This window comes from Recurvomyces mirabilis, assembly GCF_035927965.1.
Source record: "Recurvomyces mirabilis strain CCFEE 5264 chromosome Unknown scaffold_22, whole genome shotgun sequence".
In the NCBI taxonomy this organism is placed as follows: domain Eukaryota; kingdom Fungi; phylum Ascomycota; class Dothideomycetes; order Mycosphaerellales; family Teratosphaeriaceae; genus Recurvomyces; species Recurvomyces mirabilis.
Window position 1 is genome coordinate 143,996 of NW_027041956.1, and position 23,947 is coordinate 167,942.

Below are 23,947 nucleotides of genomic sequence, written 5' to 3' on the forward strand. Positions count from 1 at the left end.
CAAGATGGTGCAAGAAGAAAGCGAAGCCGTTCACGAATGCGAGCCAAAAATTAGCCATCACGTGCTCGTGCTCGAGCGGCTTTGTGTTGCTCCGCTTCGTCGGAGTGGCGCAGCCAACAAGCGCCTCCTCGAACGCTGCTGCCTTCGCTGACCTTCCAATACGATTCTTCCCTCACACTTATCTACCCACCACTTATTCCTTTTGTTAATTGACCTACATACCCTTCGATAATCACCACCCCGATCGGACACGAAAACAACCAATATGTCGACCGTCCACGTGCTCGGCCACGTAGTCCGCCGCGGTGTGGAGGTCGCCCAGAACCACATCGCAGGCATCAGCCCGGAGACGATTGCGAGGCTCCAGCACGATGCTGCATTGCGCGAGAAGACCGGGGATGAGGTCAAGCCATGGGAGCTGTTGCCGATCCTTATACCTGTGATCTTGTCGCTGGTGCTCGTGGCTAGCATCCGCTACACTATCGGCGATGTCATGGCTTCTTTGGCCATGATTGAGAGCCCTTCTTCCACCGCCATCATCGAGCCCAGGTCAACCAACCCACCCAAGTACGCCGAAGACGCTCCACCAGCATACTCCGATGAGCCAGATGCGCCAATCGCCGAGAAGGAGGCGTTCATTCCGACAGAGACTACACCCGAATCTGATGTGGATGTCGAGGTCACTGTCATCTCCCACAAGCCCATCACCAGCAAGATCGTGGCTACAATCGGCCTTCTTCACCGCACTGGTGGCTTCCGAGCTCGATGGAGGGGTCTTGGTCTCAGCATCCTCTACCACGGCCTCCACGGCACATTCGCTAACCTCCTCGCTGGCCTAATGGGATTCGGCTTCGTCGGCCACTTCTTCAGCTACATCTTTGTCTCTATCGGTCTCATGCGTGTGCACATGGTCTGGACACACAGCATGATCGCTGCCCCGTCCGCTAAGCCATGGTACCGCCGCATCGTGCCAAGGAAGCAGTGCAGGGCTCTTTTGCTGCCATCGCTAGTCTTCGCCGTTGCACAACAGGCTGCATTCATCCTCCCAGTCGCTGTCGCCTTCGCTGTCGGTCTCCCGAACATCAAGCACGAGCACTTGGCCGACGCTGCGAACCACGAGAACTGCGGCAAGATGGTGCTTATGGGTCTCCGCTTCTTGGCTGTCCCAGCTACCGCCATCTTCGTCGCTTTGGCTGTCCTCCTCCCAGCTGCCGTAACCTTGACCCGCGTCGAGGCTCTTCTGCTGCCAGAGGATGAGCAGACCATCGTGCCGTTCGACAAGGCCGCAATCATGGGCGACATCGACCTCAGTGTACGTGGTGGCTGCCGCAGCCTCTTCCTCCAGGCATGGCGCTCCTTCGACCGATCTGCTCGCCTGCGCATCATCAAGCTCTACGCCAAGATGGTCATGGCACAGTTCACTATCATCTTCGTTGGCCTACACTTGGCTCTGCTTTCTCTCTTTGTCATGGGAAGCGACCGCATTGTGATTGCTGTCAAGAGCGCTGCTGCTGAGCTTCAGCTTATCGCTATTGAAGCTCATAAGGAGGCTATCAAGAATGGGGCTCAGTAGACGATGTCTCCTCAAATGTCTGAGTATCAAGTGGCTAGTTAGCTCAGAATGAATTCATAAGGTGTTGAACATGGTGGGAGTCAGGAAATGGGAGGTCATGGTGGTCACTGGTATTGTAATCTTAGCATAGCTTCATACGAACTTCTTCTTGTGTCAACCGCCCATCTCCATCGTCCCACTCATACAGTCCTGACTAATTGCTTGTCTCAATCATAGCATGACCGGCCCGCCTCCACGAACCGCTTGCTTTGACGTGCAGGTGGCTTCCACTAGGGCGACCCACGTCAGCGGCATGTGAGACCGTAACTAGGTGAAGCACCTGTTGTAGAACAAAGAACTTGCTTCTGTCTTTCCTTCACCAATGGACCATATTGATATAGTACTATGCTCGTATATGTCTCGATATCCCTAGCAATCTCCAAGACAGCATGGCAGCTTCGACTCTCACCATGCCTGCGGTAGACTTCAAAGCTCCAGGAACCTACAGCATCCGCCTTGGGAGCAGTTTTGGCGGGAAAGCTGGAGCACCGAAGAAGTATCAGAGTGTACGATACAATCATAGACCGACATTACGACGTGAGGAGCAGAGCACGAGCAGGATAAGCAGGAATTCGGCGAATACCGCGAGCGGGCTCTTGTTGCAGGATGGCGAAGATGAGTACAGATATACTGGCCAAGGACAAGAGGCAGAGGACAGCTACGTGCTCGTAATCAAAGACGGCGAGGATGCAGTACTGGAGAAGCTATCAGCAGACTGGGTCTTCAACCTCACGACTACTCCGATACAATCCGATGCCGATGTGCTGCAGGAGCAACACACTCATGTCAGCTTGAACGACGAGGTGGAAGAGGGTCTGTTCGGTGACCATGATGAGGGCAAAGAGGCGCCGCTAGATCCAGACAACCCGTTCGACTACAGGCATTACCTCAAGACGGCCTCCGAAGCCAAAAGTAGACCTGCCGAGACGGAAGGACCACGAAGCACACTCGGCACACCACAGCATCCTCGGCCTGCGAGCGCGACTCCCATCTCGCGACCTGTCAGACGGACGGCAGACTCAGCACTGGTGCCGCAAAAGAAAAGAAAGATCCAGACGACTGCAGCAACCACTACGACCGCTAAGCGTACTAAGGTTGCTGACTCCCCTGCGACTGCCTCTGCCAAAACGAAAACCACCAAGACCCAGACTTCGCGCTCCAATGAGCCACCACCAAAGATCAGGGTCGATCGTAAAGCGTCTCTTCGGCAACCAGATGACGAAGATGACAACGGCGAGCTAGTACTGGAAAATGGAGACTCGTCATCAAAGGGTACGAGCAGGAATGCCATGTCACTTGCTCTTAGCGGTCAGCTCGGTGAAGCTCCCATAAGTCTACAGTCAGCAGCAAATACCCCCAACTCCCACATCGCCGGCTCTCCAGCTCCCATACGACCAGACGAGATCGAAGAAGCAGCAGAAGAAGAAGAAGAAGGTGAAAGGACCTTCACCTTCGAAATGGGCAGCAGTCCCGAACATTTCGGCGCCAACCCATCACGAAATCCTCGTGGCCATAACGACGAAGACGATGATGCGGATGTGGAGGACCTTGAATTACCTTCCCCTGCTGCGGTACATAAGCCTTCGATTAGCGCTGCGACTGTTACGAATGCTACGGCGGGAGGTGACGAGGATGATTTGGATGCGCAGTTGGCGGCTGCGATGGCGGAGGAGGAGGGGCCGGGGGTGGTGGAGGATGAGGAGGAGAGTGAGGAGGAGTAGGATTTCTGTTCGCCACTTCGGTACGTTGTCAGAGCGCGGACACGAAGTATCCAGACATTGACACCACGCAGTCTGTCTGCATACCCGTCTGAAGTAGACTTGGATGGTTCGTGTTACATCACGTTTGGAGGGGGATAGTGGAGGAGTAGCGGTAGCTCGTGCTCTGTCGTCGTGTAATCAGATCCTATCATAGCGCCATTTGTATCGATCTACTATGGCATGCAGTTTTATTCTGATCTTTTTTCGATGGTATGGTGCGTACTTGACCTCTCGAGAAATTGGCGGAGGATCGGACGTTCCGTGTGTTCTCTGACTGTATCTTGAGAGTGCCAGTTCTGTTTAGAAAGCCTTCGACAAAGGATGGTAAGCTCCTAGTTCTATCTGGATCATATTTTGACCCTACGAAGTATGTGACCTGCTGACAAGGAGAGCGTGCAGGAATAGGCAGTCTCGGCATTGCGTTGTCATGCTGTTGGAGGATAGATATGAAGCATAGGAAAAAGTCACTACCATAACTGCCCTTGAATTCCAACAGTGCGATGTTTCCACGCTCCCCACGTCGCATTGCACGTATCTATCGTGCCCACCTCGCTGCCCCGGGTTCCTGTAGTCTCTCATACTGCTGTCCGTGAGTCGTGGAGGCTTGGAGTTACTTGCCATGGCTTATGAGCGGCTGATATTCGGGTTTTCGTTTTTGAAGGATTATAAGATTTTGGGCTTTTAGGACTGTCAATCGTAGCATCGTATCGTCTTCTGGATACCCCGGTTCGATTCCGGGTACGACCTGCCGCTTGTACGATTGTTATACGACGACCTACATCGGTTGTATGGTGTAGGGGTTAGCACATCAGATTCTGAACTGATGCTATGATTTTTGCCAATTCCTGGACCATAGCTAGTCGTCGTCTTGAGGTTTTATAGGTCCTTTTGTTTTTGTGGTGTGAAGAAGCCAATGGCTCTTGAATCTTTGTGTTTTGGCAGACGAGCCGTCGCCATACTCGGGAACTTTTCGCCATTTGAACGAGGACGCGTTATCAAGATCCAATGGAGATCATTTTCAACGCAACCAGACAAGCTGGGGAGTGACAGCTTTGAACAAGGCAGAGATGGTTAGACCATGGCTAGAGATTGAGTAATAGAAGGTTAACCAACTAGCACATTGTACCGATACTGATGCTTCTACAGAAAATCTACAGATAGGCACCGTAGTGCCTTACATAAGACGAGGTCATCTCGATCTTTGGCGATGGGCAACCATAGCATACCAGAGTCGCACTCGAAATGCTTGTGAGATTTCCCATTATCATAGTACAGCCGGTCCCAAAAACCCCATCATCCTCTTACCAAACTCCACCGGCCTCTGCATAGGCGGCAAATGCCCCGTCTCCTCAAACTTCCCAAACTCAGCCCCCGGAATCTTATCAGCCACATCCTCCAACATAATAGCATCAGCAGCCTTATCCTCCTCTCCAGCCAACACCAACGTCTTCACCTTCCCAATAGCAGCTATCTGATCCTCGTAGTCGTAATCCCTGATAGTGTCGGCGAGTGCACGATACCCAGCAAATGAGCAAGTCAAAACATGTCCCAGGCTCTCCGCTCGAACAGCATCGTCTTCTCGGCGATCACCCGGGAACCATCTCGCAATCGTCTGGTCGGCTAATTCGTGCTTCCCTGTCTTGACATCCTCCTCGAACAACTTGATCCGCTGAGCCCAGAGATCTTGAGCAGCGGCCGGGGCCTTGATACCGGGTGAGCATAACGAGATAATAACTTTGACATCATCTGAGAAGAGCTGAGCATAGCGAAAAGCTATCGTGCCCCCGATACTACAACCCACCACGGCCTTGAGATTCTGCTCGCCCGTGCGTGCTTTGACGATGGCGTGGGCGTGGCGGGTGAGGTCGTCCATATGGAAGTTTTGGGTTTGGTCTTTCGCAGGTGCAGACGTCTTGTTATGGCCGATGTGGTCGTAGCGGATTGTACGGTAGCCATTGGTTGTTAGTGTTTTTACAGTAGCGTCCCACATCCGGAGAGACGACATGAGCGCGTGTATAAGGAGCACGACTGGAGCATCTTTCCGAGCGTTTGTGGGCTGCTCGAGGAGGGTGTAGTAGTTGATGCCATCGATCTCGACGACTCCTTCGGCTGGTATCTCTGCCATCATGCAGTGATAGTTGGGTCAGCTAGTCAATTCACGTTCTCGATGCTTACCCTTCGTGCCAGCGGCAGATATGGACATGCTATAGGTATGTGCTGCTTTATCACACGTACATGTCAGTCACCAGCATTTGGTGATACAGCGGCGCAGAAGCATAAAGCTGCGATGTCGGATGAGGGGTATATATGGTGAAGGAATCCAGACAAGATAAGAGCACTTATACCCAGATATCGACGAACTCGTCTCACTGCTTCAACATCGCGAGTCGCGACCAAGACCGTATTTTCGATCTTCTCTTCTCGGTGCCACATTCTGCATACCCTGCCCAACTCCATCATATAAACCGCCCATAGATTCGTGCAGCCACCACATTACGACCTCCCTGATACCCTTGCCAACTTCTCCATCAGTCATCACACAAACCATACCAGCGGCTGATACCACATATCGACTGACTGCATCCGCCGCTGAGATACCTTGCACAAGCACCCGATCACTGATCTTGTGTTTTCGGTCGTAGCGATATGCTTTCTCTAGTCCGAGCTGGACGTATGGAAGGATGAAGTTGAGGAAGATGATGAGGTAGAATGTCGCTGCGGCGGTTACGCGGTGAAGCATTGAAGGCTGTCTAGTCTGGCTCATCATACCTGGTCGTGCAGTCTTGTTTCCTTCTTGGATACTGACCTGGACGTCCAAGTGACTGTCAATCGTCCTCGGTATGGCAAGACGGTCTGGCAGTGCTCTCAGTACCGAAGCCTCTTCCTCAGCTGTCAGATCGTTTGGTAGTCCTTGCAGCATGTAGCCAATACTGTCGAGATACAGCTTTCTGTTGAATCGCGGATCCTGGTCCAGTGCGCTCTCACCGTCTACAGCAAGCGAGAGTAGTGACAGTCCACGCCGTGCGTATCTCCATCGGACGTCACTGGTCATGTCGTCTGTATTTATGAGCGGAGCTGCCTCTGCCACAGGAGTTACTATGCCACTCGGTGAGATCGTGCCATCTCCATCACCGTCCTCAGCGTCCTCTATTGCCTGATACAGAGATGTTCGTGGTGAAGTATGGTACGATGGCGGTGGAGTACTGCTTCCTGAGCTCGTCTGACTTGGGGTGCGATGATGCCAGCCTCGCTGTGAGATCTCACCATCCTCACTGCTGGTACCCTGCTTTCCGAAGAAGAGTATGGGAGAAAGTCGCCTTCGTATCGTGCGGCGAAGGAAAGAGACGGTCTCATCTTCTTCGTTGTTGATATACTCGGCTTGATAGGCCGCTACTGCTCGTGCTAGCATGTTCATTCACAAAAGTGAAGAATTGTGAGATTGACCAGACGGAAGGGATTAGTATACTCACCAGTTAACAACTATTACTATTATCGCTGCTCCTACGCAAACCCTTCCCAATCTCTAGCACGTGAAAGCAATGGCATGTGAAAGTCCTCGCGTATCTTCAAAGTGTTGAGGAAAAGAGCTGCAGCTGGCCGAGCCATCCCAATAAGCTCAATCGCTGACATCTGACTGAGATTGTGTTCCATCTTATCAGAATTTGTAGCTCACAGCTGCTGATGGCAAGTCTGGGATGGCCGTTGAAGGATGAATAGTACTGTACAAGTCGAACGGTTCGACCAGGAATTGCGAACCGCGGAAAATCATTCTTGGCGCTCAACCGCTAGTGGCCGCAGAAATGCAACCAGTTGATGGTCGTATTGATGGATTTATTCTTACGTACATGCTCGCGGAAGGATGGGAAGATCCAGGGGTATACCAGAAGATGTAGGTGATGCTCGTAATCAAAGCCACATTCGCGAGTAATATAGTGGTACTCGGACAAATCGTCCACGAGAGTGACGTCAGAATGCGACGCGACTTTGTGGTAGAGTACGCGACGAAGCAGGTTCTTGTTGACAGTGTAGGAGAGGCGACATTATGAACGACTATGAGATTCGCCGCGCTGAGAAGATCCGGGCCAACCAGGCACTCCTCGCCGAGCTTGACATCAAGCCCGTGGTTCTGAGAGCAACACGCAATGCAAATGGCAGGCCACCTCCAGCAAAGCGACGAAAGATCTTACAAGAGTCCGCGCCTTCTCGCGCCTCAGCTCGTATAGCAGCAGCACCGGTGAAGGCAATCTATAACGACGAGCCTGACATCAAAGCAATCTCCCTACCACGATCGGTAGCCAAGAAGAGCAAGACAATTGGGAAGCAGCATCTTGGGTCGCGACATGTAGTAGACTTAGAGCCGTTGGTGCCAGTGAAGGGTGTGGATGAGATCAGAGCTGGTTGGACATCGTGGGAAGCCACAGGGCCAACACCTACTCGAGACGATATCACCAAAGAATTCCACTTCTCACACTACCCAGTGTTCATGCCCAACAAATCACCAGCAGAACTTCTGCGGGAAGGCGGTTTCGGTGGCTCATATTACCGCCCACTTCGATCGCGTACATTGGGGATCCAAGTCTCAGGGGACTGGAAAGAGCTGCCGGAGGAGTGGATAGAAGGACTAGACGTAGATCGCTTCCTCACCTCTCCAACCTACGACCCAGAAGTCAACAAATACAAAGTCTCATGTGGCCAATCAATAGAGGAATGGGAGGCCGCAGGCTGGATAAACCACGACCATGACGTCCGAGGCTGGTTCCAATGGTATACCCGTTTCTTTCGCGGACGACGCTGCGACGATGATGACAGGCAGGTAAGTAGATGGAAGAAATGTGTCGGGCCGACAGGACGATGGAGGAGGATGCTGTTGAAGAAGTACGGGGGAATGGGTGTGAAGGAGGTCTTTGATGATGGCGCAGAGGTTGATGAGGATGGTGTCGGGCAGGAGGTTAGTCCGGTTATGCATCAGACTTGTCATCACTGGGCTTTTGAGGTGAGGCAGGAGCACTTGGACGAGTTTTGGAGAGGTGGAGGACGGTGAAACGTTATCTCTGCTGTCGCTTATTGTGTACCCTCTCTCGGAATAATACTCCATTGTACATCTGCATACAGTGCTGTGGAGCTCTCGGGCAATATACTTTACAATCGTCCGAGCGCCAACGATAAGCCGGCTGAAGGAGCAGAAAGCTTGATCTCGCGCTGCCACGAAGGTTTGCTTGGCGTTTGCCCTCCCACATTCGTCACTGAAGTCGCAAGCCCTTGCGACGAAGTCTATCGCAGTTTGTGTTTCGACTCCACTGCGGACGTCAAACTATCAGCGACATGTGTCGTGTGCCCACGAACTGAACCAAGTTTCCCACGACCCAGGCCGCGCATGATGTACTGATGTGCCGCGATTTGTGCAGGTACAGAGTGCATACGCGGCGGCAGAGGGTGCCGTAGATTTCAGCCGCGAGGGCGCCAGAATTCGGTAAAGGTTGGTCGCGATGTCGTCAATGATCCAAATTGTCTGAGAGCCATGCTTTTTCTGGGTGTATGTGAATGCTCATCAAGGTAAGTATTGTCATCCTGCAGGATCAATGCCACACCAGCCCGCCCACCTACCCCTCCTTCCTCCTTCTCACACCACAATCGCGTCGACCCTTGGGGCATCATCATGTGCGGCGCAATGGCTATCGTTATCGCGGACTGGGATGTGAATTAAGCATGTCTTGCATGCCGATTGCGGTGTTACACGCACGACGTAAGGCTAGGATCTGGGCACGGATATCCATTACGACGACTCTCTGCGTACTCCGGTTACGATGCGCTCTTCTGACAAGGCAGGTTTTGGATCATGTTGGACCAGAACCTAATATCGTTGTCGATCTTTTCTCATATTCACTTCCCATATTCCTTTTGTTGTCTTTTGTACTGTACAGTGGCTTCTAACCAGCAAACGAAAGAGAAGCAGTGAGGTGCATTCGACCACCCGCTCTTGCAGAGATACAGACTGACTGCTTCGCCAAGACTTCCAACGACCTTGGCATAGCTCAGCATCGCTATTGGCAGCATCTCAAGGCAAGATCGCCCGGATCCGTGAATTGCGATCCTTTGCGCCTACGACCTTCAGTCGCTTTCCCGGTTTGTGGGTGACACAAGCGACCTTCTTGTGTTCACTGCGACAAACGCGCCGACAGGCTTCTGGCAACTCAGACGAGACGGTGATCTATTCGATACTGTTTCATATGCGCCGCGACGAGCTTCCTTCCCCAGTCCGACCTGCGAGTGCCTAATAAGACGACTTCTTCTGCTAGACGCTCGGTCGCAAGACACATGGTCCAAGTGCCGCCTTCATGAACATCTGCCTGCTCTTCCTATGGCACCTTGCAATCTGTCTCCGCGCCGCCTTCGCCGATGACAATCGCAGCGCAGCTCCTTCTGCGCCACCCGAATACGACGAGGCGATCGACAACGGCACATACGACTATTATCCAACACGAGCATATGCAACGGTAGGAGGTTTGACGTCACCGCGGACGAACTACTTACAGTGGGATGCGCGGTGCGACGATGGACTGTTCAACTTCGTAACGCCACGCGGCTGGAGCTTACCGGAGCCTGGGCCGATGATACTGGACAACAAGGGTGATTTGATTTGGTCGCAGCATTTCGAGGGCAAGTCTAGTGGGCAGGCGTATGATTTTCGGGTGCAGGAATACCGGGGGCAGGATTACCTCACATTTTGGTTAGGCGACGATCGCGTTAGAGGGCATGGTTCTGGGTTTTATTATATGGTGAGCTGATCGCAGGCATTGTGGAGTGTGGTTGGTTCATTTGCTAACAACGATGTGAAGCTTAATTCATCTTATGACATTGTGCACAGAGTAGGCGCAGCCACATCTGGGACTGCCTCTTCCAGGAGGTTGACGTTGCCACTGGAGAGCTCGTCTTCGAGTGGCGTGCATCGGAGCATGTCCCTATCAACGAGACATATCACATCATCGGACCTGGCGGCACAAAAGACGATCCTTTTGACTGGTTTCACATCAACAGTATACAGAAGGACGATCTCGGCAACTACTTGATATCGGCACGCTACACTCACAGCATTACCTACATTGATGGTCAGACTGGCGATATCATCTGGACGCTTGGAGGCCATCGTAATGACTTCATGGATATGAGCAACGGCTTTGCGATCAACTTTGCTTGGCAACACGATGCACGCCTGCATCCCATAGACATGTTCCCGAACCTGTTCTGGCCACCGTCGGAGAAACCTGGGTACCAGACTCAGCTGCTGACAATGTTCGATAATGCTAATGAGGATCAACACTATGATTACGGCATGACCTACTCGCGTGGCTTGCTCCTCGCACTAACCTATCCCACCACGCCCGACTCGCACTCCTCCAAGCATCAACCCGAGACCCATCTCGAACAAAGCGGAGATATCTACACAGAAGCCGAGAACAACTTCAACAAGCTCTTCGAGATCAACGGCACGAATCCAGATTATTCAGTCCGCCTCCTACAATCCTACGTCAACCCTCACCTCATCCACTCGTCCTCACAAGGATCACTGCAGGTCCTTCCGCAACCTGGCGGCGACCCAAAGATTCTAGTCGGCTATGGCTTGAATGCCGCATGGACTGAGTTCGACGCTGATGGCACGGTGCTATGCGACGTCCATTTCGGCGCCGAGACTTCGTTCGAACGAGGTGATGTGCAAAGCTATCGCGCTTACAAATTTGCGTGGACGGGTACACCAGAGACGGCGCCCGCCTTAGAGATCAGCGATGATGATGTGGAGGTGTACGTCTCATGGAACGGCGCTACGGACGTAGTAGACTGGGTGCTGCAGTGCTCGGAAACGGTTACCGAGGATGACGAGGCATGGGCAGATGTAGCGCAGGTTGAGAAGGATGGCTTCGAGACCGTGATACCCCTCCCAGAGGACGCAGCGAGCCAATCTCGATATCTTCGCGTCATCGCCCTTACTACTGCCGGCCGACGACTCGACTACGGCATCTCGAGGACCATCGACCGCGAGGAAGATGACGACTCGTACTTCTCAATCACCGCTAGTGGCCTAAAGGCGCAAGTCGCCAGTCTCTCACCCACGAAAGTTTTCATCATCGTGGCCTCGATTACGGGTGGCGTCTTCTTGCTCTATGAGGGCTACCGTCGCTATTTGAGCTGGAAGACCGGACGACCTGGCGGTGGACCTTTGATGAGGTGGCGGCCGGGCGGAGCGTATAAACTGTTGGCGGGCTCGCCGGCATGAGTGATGACAGCGTGATGCTTTAAACCTGATGATAGCGTGGTGTTGGGGAAGGGAAACAGGTTGGAATGCATATATGAGTCGTTTGGGTGGGCTGTTTGTCCTGCTGTAGATCCTAGAAGCATGGTAGTGCACCATATATGCTCCTAAAAATAGAGCAGGGACACGGCGCTTTCGAGAACGTGTGAAACCATATATGTGCCCTCTGGCCTGTGTAGTCTGTTTTTTAATATCCCTGCAATGGCTATATAAGCTACCCTAGACTCGCAACAACTTAAGCAACAGCCTGACATCCTTCACCTCGGCTTCCTCCTCAGCCACGACTTCGCCATTCTTCTCAACCTCACCCTCATCCTTGACAACACCATGACTAGCCGCCTTACCAAATGTCCCGGCCTGCTTAACAAACATATCTTCCACCAACCTCTCCTGCTCCAACCTCGACACCTCAGCCACAGCCTCCTTCTCCTTCTTCTGCCCATCAGCAGTAGGCGCAGCATTTTCTTGCGCCGCAGCACCATCGCCGTTCGCCACAGGCGCAGGGCCCAGAACAGAGTACACAAGCTTGACATCATCCGTTGGCACAAGCCCAGCCCTCTTCCTCAGCCTCTGCACCCGATTCAGCACTTCTCTCGCTAGGCCCTCCTGCGCAAGCTCAGGGTAAGCAAAAAAGTCAAGGATTACCATCAGCTCGCCCTCAGTCGTGACCTCCCAATTCTCACTTTCCTTGGACGACTTGATCTCCTTGACAACCCTCAGATCCTCTTCATTCAGCTCATGGCCCTCAACCGTCGCCTTACCGCTCGATAGAAAGTCCTGGATTTGTGATTTGCTGAGATTCGGAAGCGCTTTCCGGATCTTCATAGCATCTTTCTTGTACTTCTTGCCTAGACTCGGGATGTCGGGTTGGATATTGTATTCGACGCCGTACTTGCCTTCGTTGGCCGTGAGGACGAGGTCGCGGACATTGAGCTCATCTGTGACGTAACCCTGCAGAGTGCGCACATCGTCAAGATATTCCTGATCCTGGTGCAGAACCACAAAAGTCTTCAGAGGAGTCTTCAGACTGATCGTTCTTCGGTCTCGACATAACCGGCCCAGCTCAATGACTTTCTGCATGCGGCTTACTCGTCTCTCGACTACGGGATCGAAGAGTTCCTGTCGGACGGTTGGGAAGTATTGGAAGTGCACGCTTCGCAGATCTGAGCCGAGTCCTTTGCTCTGCTTTTGCTCCGAGCTCTGCTCAGGCATATGTTGTGCTAATCTTTGAAATATGTTATCGCTGAGGAAAGGAATGAAAGGTGCAAGGGCCCGCACAAGAGTATAAAGAACTTCGTATAATGTATTGAGTGCGTGAAGAGTGTCGTTTGCTTCCTCATCGGCAGCGCCATTGGTCTCGCCATTTGTGCCGTTGGTAGTTGCCTTGGCTGTCGCAGCAGGCGTGCTAGAAGCCTGTCCCTTTAGTCGGTTACGATTGAAGCGAATATACCAGTTCGTGACATCATCCACCATTTTCAGCAGTCGCGGCACAACAGTGTACAGTCTGTATGCCTCCATCTCCGCATTTACGTATTGCAGTAGTGATTGTGTTGCGGCCAGTACCCATTTGTCCATGACATTGGTGTTGCTCTTCTCCAGCTCCTGGTCGTATACGAAGTCCTTGCCAGTCGTCTTCTTCCACAGCAGCGCTTGTTGCGAGAAGAAGTTGTAGCTGTTCCAAAGTGGTAGTAACACGCCAGACACGATCTGCTTGACACCTTGCTCCGAGAAGCGCAGAGGCTCGCCTCGCACGACAGGAGAGTCGATCAAATATAATCGCAAAGCATCGGCGCCGTATCGATCGACCACTAGCATAGGATCCGGAAAGTTCTTGAGCGACTTGGACATCTTCTTTCCATCTTCTGCTAGTACAATGCCGTTGACCACACAGTTTTTATACGGAAATGTGTTGAACAAATGAGTGCCAAGAACGGAGAGTGTGTAGAACCAACCACGAGTCTGATCAAGACCCTCAGCGATGAAGTCGCCAGGGTACTTCTCGAATAGTGCTTTGCCAGGTCCTTCTGTCCCCGACAAGCCGGACTCTGGATCCGATGCATCGTATTGTGGGTAGTCGAACGGATAGTGTGATGAAGCATACGGCATAGACCCAGACTCGAACCAGCAGTCGAAGACTTCCTCCACTCGTCTTAGCGTACCTTTGCCTTGTTGTGATGGGATAGTGATGTTGTCGATGGAGTCACGATGTAAGTCCTTGATATCACCTTGGTGTCCAGACAGCTTCTTCAGCTCAGCGACAGAACCCACACAGACGACCTCCTGCATGTCTTCGCTGACCCAAAGCGGCAAGGGCGTGCCCCAGTATCGATTCCGGCTGACGTTCCAATCTCTCGCACTCGCCAGCCATTGCTGGAAGCGGCCAGTCTTGACCATCGACGGCACCCAATGTGTCTTCTCCAGGTTACTCAGCAAATCTGGCACGCTCTGTTCGACCTTGATGAACCATGAAGGCACTGCACGCTGGATGAGTGGTGTTTTACTGCGTGGGCAGAAAGGATATCTATGGGTAAGTTGTGACTCTCGAACGAGTCTGCCATCGGTTTTCAAACGTTTGATAATGTTTTTGTCCGCAGCCTTGACATGCTGACCCTCAAAATCTGGAACCTCGTTCGTGAACTCGCCGCCCGCGTTGAGAGGATTTGGCGGCGGACGATCACCATTGATGACGCCTTCTCTCCAACTGATAGCATAGTCGTCCTCACCGAAAGCAGGAGACTGATGTACGATACCAACCCCTTCGTCTTGCTTAACATACAGGTCGAGGAGGACTTTGAAACCAATGTCTTTAAACTGCTTCTCAAAGTACGGGAACAGTGGTGTGTAGCGGATACCAGCCAGCTCTGAGCCTTTCAGCTTGAGTGGTAGTGTTTGGAACTTGTCCTTGGCCTTCTTCGGATCCTTGTACAGCACCTTCAGACCAGCTTCCAGCATAACATAGACGTTGTCCGTCTCCTTGTCTAGGACTGCCAGGTATTCGTAGTCAGGGTGCGCGCATAAAGCGACGTTGCTTGGCAGCGTCCAAGGCGTAGTTGTCCAAGCCACGAAGTTGACACTTTTGCCCGACGCGGCATCGAGCAGCTTTTGCACGGTTGGCTGGGTCGCCTCTGGTTGCTCTTCTACACCCAAGAGCGGGAAGCGCACTGTGACTGCCGGGTCTTGCACGTCCCGGTACTCCTCACTGGCTTCACTCTTGCTCAAGGGCGTATTCAAAGCAGTACTGTACGGCAGCACTCTCGCACCATGATACACCAGACCCTTCTTGTAGAGCTGCCCAAACACCCACCAACACGTCTCCATGAAGCTCGGATCCATGGTTTTATAGTCTCGATCGAAGTCGATCCATCGTCCTACTCGACCAATGACTCTCCGCCATTCGTGAGCATATGTGAGAACCACTTCCCGACATCGTCGATTGTACTCTGCAATACCAATCTTCTCCACAGCAGCCTTGCCTCTCACGCCAAGCTCCTCCTGCAACTGCTTGTCGATGATCTGTTCGATCGGGACGCCGTGCGTATCCCAGCCAAACCGTCTCTCGACATGTCGACCTCGCATTGACCAGTAGCGGGGTATGATGTCCTTGATGGTCGAGGCGAGGAGATGGCCATAATGTGGTGTACCGGTGGCGAAAGGTGGACCATCGTAGAAGACGTAAGGTGGTAGATCAGCCGTGAGCTCCAGTTGCCGGTGGAAGGCGTTGATGTCGTTCCACGACTGTAGCACCCGATCTTCTTCGGCGGGGAACGAGATGGAGCCCATTGCGGGCAGTGATTGTCCGTTGGCGGGTGAAGAGTGTTCCCGTACAGTCTCAGGGGTGAGGAATGTCAACCAGTCTGTAGTGGTCTCCCGGCTAGCACAATAGACGAGCTTCGATTCGAGATGTTTCCCTACGACTCACCGCAAGCAGCAGCATGACAAACTTCTTAGAGCTGTGCCTGAGTGCGATAAGATAAGACGGGACCAGCCGGCTAGCGTAGCCTTTAAATTGCTACGCGTCGTCGCGTCCGCCATCGTGTCAAAAGTGATCAGCGCCTCAGCTCTTCAACACGAGCTGAATGCGCTCTCATCGATTAAAACCTATTAAATCGGAGTCATGGACACGATATCTGCCAGGCTGACGGCGCTTCAACGTCGCTGGGATGCTGTATACCAGCCGAATAGTCCTACGGACACCCAGCAGGTGAACGAAGCACTAAACATGCTCGAGCAGCATGTCAGTGACATCGAAGCCAGACAGAAGCCAGCCACTACAATGCTCAATGGTGCAGATGACTTCGATATGGATAGTGCAGACGAGGCAGAGTTACTCACTGCACCTACGCCTGGCTTAAAGAGGAAGTCAGAGGAGCCAATGGCTAGCTCGCCAAAGAAGCAGTGCATCGAAGATGACGAGCCTGCTCTCAAGATTGCTAACGATGTACTGGAGCAGCGTTTTGGTATGGACGGCTTCCGGCTGAAGCAGAGCCAAGCCATCTCCAGACTCCTATCTGGCGGCAGCGCGGTCGTCATCTTTCCCACAGGCGGTGGCAAATCACTATGCTATCAGGTACCAGCCCTCTGCTTCCGCGAGCTTGACAAACAGCAGAATCTTCGACAAGGCCGGGCAGAGACCGGCATCACTTTGATCGTCTCGCCACTTCTCGCCCTGATGAAGGACCAAGTCGATGCTCTCCATCGTCGTGGCATCAGCGCAGCTGTGCTCAATTCTGCTCAGTCGAAGGAAGAGTATCTCCAAACCGTGGACTCGATGCGCAATGGAACACTGGACATTCTGTACTGCGCTCCAGAACGGCTCAACAACGAGGGCTTTGTGGCATCTATGGCGAATGTCCGTGGTGGCGTACGACTCCTTGCAGTGGATGAAGCTCATTGTATCTCTGAATGGGGTCACGCGTTTAGACCCGATTATCTCAAGGTCGCGCGATTTGCAAAGGAGATTGACGCCGAAAGGGTCGTATGCTTGACCGCGACTGCAACCCCTAAGGTGGCAGAAGATGTCTGCAAGGCTTTCGATATCCCCTCAGACGAAGGTGTCTTCCGAACGCCCACTTACCGGCCGAATCTCAAGCTTCAGGCTGCATCGTTCAAGACGAAGAAAGAATCGTACCCTCACCTCCTCTCATTCTTAAAGGCACATCCAGGACCAACCATCATCTACGTCACGCTTCAGAGGCACACCGAAGAGCTCGCATCAGATCTCAAAGGTCATGGGCTGAAAGCTCGACACTTCCACGCTGGCATGACGACACAAGAGAAGACTGTATGTCAGGACGTCTTCATGGGCTCGGATAACACGATTATGGTCGCTACGATTGCTTTCGGCATGGGCCTGGACAAGAACAACATAAGGAACGTGGTCCACTATGACATCCCAAGAAGCCTCGAAGGGTATAGTCAGGAGATCGGCAGAGCTGGACGCGATGGGAAAGAAAGCCATTGCATGCTGTACCTTTGTGCCGAAGATCTGCACTTACGCGAGAGCTTCGCTCGGGGCGATCTACCTTCGAAGGCATCTGTCACGAATATGCTCAACGAGGTCTTCACAAGCAAGCCAACGATGACAGACTATGGATCCTGCCTGGAAACCAATCTCAATGAGCAGTCCAGGACGCACGATATCAAGGTAAGCACGGGTAGCGTCGCTTGGGGGCAGTATCCGACTGATTTTGTATAGCAAACCGTGCTCAAGAACATCTACGCTCAGCTCGAGCTGCGTTTCATGCTCTTGCGAGAGACAACTCCAAAGTACACATCATACAGCTACACAGCCCTCCTTGACACGTCTAAGGACCGTACGCCCTCCGCACAAGCCGTCAGAGCTGTTGCAAAGAAGGCCACGAAGCTCCACCACGTCGATGTGGATGCAGCGTGTCGCTCGTCGGGACTCACACGTCAAGAGATCGTGGCCAAGATGAATGACTGGCATGATAAAGGTTTGGTTGATCTCAAGGCTGGGGGCGTGGTCAATCTGTTTAGGCTGCAGAAAGGGCTACCAACAGCTCGTGCAGAGAGGCAGCGCATCACTGACGAGCTATACAGCGAACTCGAAGCTCGAGAACGGCAGGAGCTCGACCGCATGGACGAGGTCATGGAGCTCGTCAATGGCAGTGCATGTTTCTCACGCACGCTAGCAGCTCACTTCGGGGATGAGTTGCCGGGTGGAGCACAGCGATGTGAGCATTGCACTTTCTGCGAGAGTGGACGGGCTGTGAAGGTCATCACGCCTCAATCAAAGCCCTTTGACAACAATGTCTTCAAGCAGGTACTCAAGGCTGTACCCGACCGTGACGATCCGAGGTATCTTGCTCGTGTTGCTTTCGGTATCAGTAGCCCCAGGGCGACGTCGGCTAAGCTAAGCAAGGATCCTGTATTTGGGAGTATGGAGGGATACGACTTCAAGGTACGACAGAGATTGCGGGTCTCTCGTCCTCGAGCTAAGCTAACCATGCCGCAGACACTACTTGATGCCTTCACGAAAGCCTGTACTTCTGCAAACGCTAGATGAGGTCCCCACAGGCACGCCTAGGACTCAATGAGCTCGCGCAGACCATGTTGAACGTCACATTAGGGGAAGTGTATATGCTAGAAGTGAGTATCATTATTCGCCGCCTTCAAACGCAGCCACGGCACAGAGCACTAGAGCCTCGCCCAAACCCGACGGAATCCATCCTCGTTGACTGAATCTCGCTGCGTAACCTCATGAGTCGCATCATAATCTGCTTAAAAGAGGCCGAACCTCTTCTTCTTTGGTCCAGCAGCTCCAGCTGTGCTTTGAGCAGACGGATATCCCTCATTCTTGACACCTGCACCACGCTTCTTCTCACGCTGGGCGCTGCAGCACGTGAAGAACACGATGAGCATACCGAGAAACAGCGTGACAAAGCTAGCAAGGAGCAACCAAATGGCAGATCCGAACTTAGCCTGGCTGCCAGACTTGTCCGTGTTGACGTGATGTCTCACGATGCCGAAGAGACTGAAGTCGACCTGTTGAGGAGTTAGCTAAGCCCGTACGCTGTCAAATACAGGACAGGGGCGCGACTTACAGCCAGACTGATTAGCACCAAGATCCAGGCTACAAACGCCACGAAAACTCCAGCCAGTGATCCAACCACACCGGCACCCATACTGCACAAAAACGCCACAAAAGTCAATCCACAAGCAACCGGATGCAGCACCATGACTCTCGTCAAACTATCACTCGTGCCAGCTGCGATCTCAGAGAACGAAGTCTTGTCAATCTTCGCCATAATATCCGCTGGCTCGTACCCGATATAGCGTTTTGTGCACCAATCTTGATCCGTTTGAATCGGAGGTACATCGAGGATACAGTAGCCGAAAGTACCGAAGCTGACGGAGGAATGACGGATTTGGGTTTCGTTGGTGAGGGTCACGTGGAGGAGGGAGACGCCATTCATGATGGGGGCGGAGATTGTTGTGAAGAGGAGTAGGAGGGAGGAGATGAAGAGCAGGGCTACACCGATCCTGTTGCGATGGCGTTAGTCTTGGTTTTGATTGCTGTTGTGATATCTTGATGCTTAGGGTGTAACTTCTCACTTACCAGTGAGTGCGCTTTGCCACGCTGTAGAGGGCCATGATGAGTTATGAGGGAGTCTGGTCGCAAAAGATCGTGGTCTGACTGATAGGCGCGCCCACAGGCCGTCGCGACAGAGTCCGAGGTAACGGTCAAGGTACAGTAGGTGTTGAGTGGGCTGCTCAGTAGATGGAATTGTACACGCGCAAGAGAAGCAGGACTTGAGAGCTTTATAATGAATGTCACGGAAGCTGTCACAAGGTGGCACAAGTGACGTTGACGTGTTCACTATTGTACGCAGCTGCCCACATTCCTGTTTGCCGCTTCCTTAGACTGTCAGTACATTCCAATGGCTCGATCAGGCAAGTCCTGACAGCGAAGCAGCAGGAGCGGAAAGAACATGCAAGTGGCTTGGGCTTGCCATGTGCACGAATTGTGATTGTCATGATGTTGTTTGCATGACATACTATGGTAGCTCATTCTTGCGCCGGGATCTCATGATGTTCGCTGCTCGTGAGCGGTCAAACGGTGACCTTGATAGCATCCCGCTGCTTAATCCGGATGTAGAACAGAACCATAGGCATCTATCATTCACGGAGCGACAATGGTCAGGCAGATCGCAGTAAGCACATCCTGATCAGTGTGCATCTTCGAGCCAGTTCATCAGTCTGAGAAGTGCTATCACGTTCTCCCTCCCAGTAGTCCGTTAGTTCTCTTGTTGGCTTTGAGTCGGCTCGATGGATATCTGGTGTTCTCCCCTTGCTCTGCCGGCACTCCACGAAGCCATCAGGATTGTAAGGCCAACATTTAGCAGGCAGGTGCAGCTCCGATCGCCAGAGCCAAAACCAAGGAATCCGATGGGTTCGACGAGCTCAAGCTCGAGTTGCCATGGCGTGATAGTAAGCGTTGACTCCTGCAAGTGGTGATCCAGCACAGTGCTCGACCAGGTGGCCGGCGGGGTTATCGTAATCCAGCGCCAAATGTCGCCTATCATGACTGTCGTGATGCCGGCCAGTGGTGCTTTTGCTCTTGGGGTCTGAGATACGAAAAAGGAAGAAGGAGCAGAGACTTGGTAGAAAGAGAATCAGGCCCACGAGTCATGCAAAAAGCTTTCTGTGCCGTAAACAGTGAATACGTTGATTCAGAGAACGCTTGCTCGCAGCGCTCGCTCAAGAAGGCAGGAGCAGCTGACCCACTTTTCTTCATTCTTGTTGTCCGCACAAACCCTTTTCTTTCGCCGCACAAGCTCCTACAGATTCTTTTCAACGTGAGCAAACACTTGATAGAACATTAGAACTCATCGCGAGCGCATCCACACAAAACTGCTCCATCATCATACACCAGCAAATCATATATCAATACATACCTCTTCTACCCACACACATCAGCGTAAGTCTCACCCCTTGCCGGCGCGCGGCTGTCAATCCCGTGACAAGACGCACCACACTGCAGACATCTATGCTGGCCCAAAGACTGTTGCTGATGTTGTGTAACAGCCACAAACACAATGGCATTTCGCAAGGAGCAAGAAGAGGCCGAGCAGTATGCTCAGATCCTGGCCGGCATGAGGTCGAGGCTCGCAAGAGGTAAGCCGACCAGTGAATGTCTCGCTCAAATGGAGCGATGCTAATTCAATGGTAGACAATGCAGCAGCCCAAGGCAATCAGACTCGTCAAGAAGACCGGCGCGGCTCCAATAGTGGGCCGATCGGTCGTCCAGTCTTGACTGGAGTGAGCAACGCTGGCACGTTTGGTCTTGTGGATAGGCCGAGATATTTCGAGGCGACCGGTCGCTTCTCCGATCCACCACAGTACTGGCAAGAGCCAGGTCAAGCAGTCCCCGGTGAGGTCGCGACTGAGGTTATCGACGAGGAGGCAGAGGAGGACGACGAGCTGGACGAAGACGAGGTCGAGGACGAGGGAATGGTCTGGAAGCTTGGCGAGCCCCAGCCACAGCCACTCTACTATCAGATTCCGACGGCCAATGGCGGGTTCGAGGATCGATTAATCCACTCCAACGTCGATTTCAACAGCAGAGACTCAGTCAACAAGGCCAACAAGCAGCGTCGTCTGGAGCAGTATCGCGCCAAGAAACGGCACGGCTTGCAGCACCAGCTTCTTCGTCCAGGGACCAAGGGTCATGAGTACTCGCAAGCTCACGATACGTTCATTAGTCAACAGCATCAGTCGTACGCGGCCGCAAACGGCAACCGCAGGATCCCGTGGAGCATCCTAACCAATAACTTCAATGGAGCCTTCCCTGGACAGAACAGGACGAAGAACTCATTGTCGAGTCTCGTTGATCAGAGGGCCGGGTTAAAGAGGATGCGTGCGCAGTACGATGGGGCGGACGACGAATAAAGGCGCTGGTGAAGTTGGGGGCCGGGATGATTGTTATTCCGGAGAGCGATGGCGGTAATGAGCATGGCTAGCGGTCGGCAGCATGGGTTTGTTAGCCATGGTACTGGAGATGCTGGCCTGCCACAACAGTAGCAATGCAAAACGTCAGCAAACAATTTGAAGTCTGGAAAGTGAAGTCAAGCTTGCGATTGCGCCAGTTTTGTGCGCTAGTCCCAGAATAGTTGTCACTCTTATTACATGTTATTTCCAAGCATAAACATTACATGTTAATTCATCTCCTGCACACAATAGCACAACTCCTGCCGTGAAGATGCGCCTCTTCGATCTACCGACGGCGCTCCTGGCAGTACTGGTCTTGCCATCTATCAGCGATGCGACCCATACATCCAACTGGGCGGTGCTCGTCAGCACATCGCGATTCTGGTTCAACTACCGACATATGGCGAATACCCTTTCATTATACCGTACAGTGAAGCGCCTAGGCATACCAGACAGCCAAATCATACTCATGCTGCCCGATGACATGGCATGTAATCCTCGCAACACCTTCTCCGGCAGCGTCTTCAACGACAAGAGCAGAGACCTAGATCTCTACGACCAGAAGAAGGACATTGCACCGAGTGAGGATTCGGGACACACAGGAGGCGAAGGTGGCGAGACGGTCGGACAAAGCATGCCTGCCGGCGTAGAGGTTGACTATCGTGGTAACGAAGTAACAGTGGAGAACTTCATCCGCCTGCTGACCGATCGCTGGCCCGCCTCACACCCCACAAGCAAACGCCTGACCACGGACGACCGCAGCAACATCCTGATCTATATGACCGGCCATGGCGGCGATAGCTTCCTAAAATTTCAGGACGCCGAGGAAATCAGCTCTCACGACTTGGCAGATGCATTCGAGCAGATGTACGAGAAGCGGAGATATCACGAATTGCTCTTCATGATAGATACTTGTCAGGCGAATACGATGTACACTGAATTCTATTCACCTGGCATAGTGGCGACGGGATCGAGTGCCAAGGATCAGAGTTCTTACAGTCATCACGCGGACCAGGATGTTGGTGTAGCTGTTATAGATCGCTGGACTTATTACAACTTGGAGTTCTTGGAGACGAGGCTGAACAGCACCAGTTCTGATGTCAGGTTGGGAGAGCTGTTCGACTTCTACACTTTCGACCGTGTGCATAGTGATGCAGGTGTGAGGTATGATCTGTTGGCTGGAGGGGAAGAGGAAGCGAGGAATCGGAGAGTGCTGGACTTCTTTGGAAATGTGCAGGGGGTGGATGTTGAGACTGGTGCTGCTGCAAAGGAAGCGCTGGGTGATTGGCGAGCAGATCTGGAGGCTTTGAGGAAGATCGATGAGAGAACGAGGCGAGGTATGCGGGAGCTGAATGCCACTTCTGATGGCAAAGCTCCTGATTCTGTTCGGGAGTCAGGCAGTGAGCAGACTTTGCGGGCCGCTGGTGATGCTGAAGATGGCGTGCTTGACATGGCTGGTTTGGCTGGCGGCGAGAGCTGGGTCAAGAAGGCCATTGGCGGTGTCTCACTGCTCGTAATCAGCGCTGCATGGATAGCCAGTAGTAGGATGCGATGAATGAGGAGACACACGTCTGACATCCATAGCATGACCCCAAAGCTCCGCCTCCAGCGTTCGCTTGATAGAGCACACCCCGTGTGAGGTCCACGACAATGAGTATGAAAGCTCTGGGTGGAAAACATGGATGCCATCAGAGCTGCATGAGCCAACCTTCGTGACTCGACTGCTGATTGTCGCACACGCACAGCATCAGTGAAGTACCAAGTACGGAGATTTGCGGCTTGCGATTTGGAAGCGGGTGTATGCCAGTCGTACGATCAATTCGTACCAACGTAGTAAAATTCAGGAGGCGGGTGCAGGCCCTGGAGACGGACTTTGGGTGGTAATTTGGTGCGTCTTCGCTTTACCCAAACCCTAACCCTAAGAGCCGGAGACGACGAGAGCTTGCCATCGAGTAAAGATGACAGCTTGAAAACCCAATGTACTTCGTTTCCACACCCATCTTGTGCATCTGCCAGCTCCTCTTGTGTTTTCAACTGCTGTATAGCGGTGTATGGTCGTCGACGGCTCGAACTCACTTTCTTTGCGAATAATGACTGCCAAGGGACAACATTCTGCGTCCCTCATCTCTTTGGGACAACACCAGCGTCCGAGCATCCCTCAAATCCTGCCTAATTCCTAGCTGGCAGATATAACCACTGCTATCATCAGAATACTGCCGTGCCTCTGCACTGCCCAAGGATAACGTGAGATGAATTGAAGCAAGTACCCCTTCGCTCGATACCTACTCTCGCATGGATGAAGGTGCATATATGCCGGCA

The 23,947-nt window shown here is 52.7% G+C and overlaps 10 protein-coding genes across 10 annotated transcripts; 6 read left to right on the plus strand and 4 right to left on the minus strand.

Moving 5' to 3' along the window:
* Window positions 1-265: 265 nt before the first annotated feature.
* Window positions 266-1,573, plus strand: LTS14_007745 (uncharacterized protein; the record flags this gene model as incomplete). Its single annotated transcript, XM_064840435.1, has 2 exons — window positions 266-1,312; window positions 1,346-1,573. The coding sequence occupies 2 exons, from the start codon at window positions 266-268 to the stop codon at window positions 1,571-1,573; spliced, it is 1,275 nt and encodes a 424-aa protein (XP_064691885.1).
* Window positions 1,574-2,001: 428 nt separating this feature from the next.
* Window positions 2,002-3,333, plus strand: LTS14_007746 (uncharacterized protein; the record flags this gene model as incomplete). Its single annotated transcript, XM_064840436.1, has 1 exon — window positions 2,002-3,333. The coding sequence occupies one exon, from the start codon at window positions 2,002-2,004 to the stop codon at window positions 3,331-3,333; it is 1,332 nt and encodes a 443-aa protein (XP_064691886.1).
* A 1,303-nt stretch (window positions 3,334-4,636) lies between these two features.
* Window positions 4,637-5,575, minus strand: LTS14_007747 (uncharacterized protein; the record flags this gene model as incomplete). Its single annotated transcript, XM_064840437.1, has 2 exons — window positions 4,637-5,490; window positions 5,548-5,575. 2 exons carry the CDS (start codon window positions 5,573-5,575, stop codon window positions 4,637-4,639), a joined length of 882 nt encoding a protein of 293 aa, XP_064691887.1.
* Window positions 5,576-5,746: 171 nt separating this feature from the next.
* LTS14_007748 (uncharacterized protein) lies at window positions 5,747-6,781 on the minus strand (the record flags this gene model as incomplete). Its single annotated transcript, XM_064840438.1, has 1 exon — window positions 5,747-6,781. One exon carries the CDS (start codon window positions 6,779-6,781, stop codon window positions 5,747-5,749), a length of 1,035 nt encoding a protein of 344 aa, XP_064691888.1.
* A 633-nt stretch (window positions 6,782-7,414) lies between these two features.
* LTS14_007749 (uncharacterized protein) lies at window positions 7,415-8,413 on the plus strand (the record flags this gene model as incomplete). Its single annotated transcript, XM_064840439.1, has 1 exon — window positions 7,415-8,413. One exon carries the CDS (start codon window positions 7,415-7,417, stop codon window positions 8,411-8,413), a length of 999 nt encoding a protein of 332 aa, XP_064691889.1.
* A 1,294-nt stretch (window positions 8,414-9,707) lies between these two features.
* On the plus strand, window positions 9,708-11,641 carry LTS14_007750 (uncharacterized protein; the record flags this gene model as incomplete). The annotated part of the gene is made up of 2 exons (XM_064840440.1): window positions 9,708-10,148; window positions 10,238-11,641. The coding sequence occupies 2 exons, from the start codon at window positions 9,708-9,710 to the stop codon at window positions 11,639-11,641; spliced, it is 1,845 nt and encodes a 614-aa protein (XP_064691890.1).
* A 255-nt stretch (window positions 11,642-11,896) lies between these two features.
* Window positions 11,897-15,709, minus strand: ILS1 (isoleucine--tRNA ligase; the record flags this gene model as incomplete). Its single annotated transcript, XM_064840441.1, has 2 exons — window positions 11,897-15,548; window positions 15,597-15,709. 2 exons carry the CDS (start codon window positions 15,707-15,709, stop codon window positions 11,897-11,899), a joined length of 3,765 nt encoding a protein of 1,254 aa, XP_064691891.1.
* A 2,709-nt stretch (window positions 15,710-18,418) lies between these two features.
* On the minus strand, window positions 18,419-19,291 carry LTS14_007752 (uncharacterized protein; the record flags this gene model as incomplete). Its single annotated transcript, XM_064840442.1, has 3 exons — window positions 18,419-18,682; window positions 18,742-19,180; window positions 19,257-19,291. 3 exons carry the CDS (start codon window positions 19,289-19,291, stop codon window positions 18,419-18,421), a joined length of 738 nt encoding a protein of 245 aa, XP_064691892.1.
* A 1,445-nt stretch (window positions 19,292-20,736) lies between these two features.
* Window positions 20,737-21,589, plus strand: LTS14_007753 (uncharacterized protein; the record flags this gene model as incomplete). Its single annotated transcript, XM_064840443.1, has 2 exons — window positions 20,737-20,815; window positions 20,871-21,589. 2 exons carry the CDS (start codon window positions 20,737-20,739, stop codon window positions 21,587-21,589), a joined length of 798 nt encoding a protein of 265 aa, XP_064691893.1.
* Window positions 21,590-21,899: 310 nt separating this feature from the next.
* GPI8 (glycosylphosphatidylinositol anchor biosynthesis) lies at window positions 21,900-23,183 on the plus strand (the record flags this gene model as incomplete). Its single annotated transcript, XM_064840444.1, has 1 exon — window positions 21,900-23,183. The coding sequence occupies one exon, from the start codon at window positions 21,900-21,902 to the stop codon at window positions 23,181-23,183; it is 1,284 nt and encodes a 427-aa protein (XP_064691894.1).
* Between the last annotated feature and the right edge of the window lie 764 nt (window positions 23,184-23,947).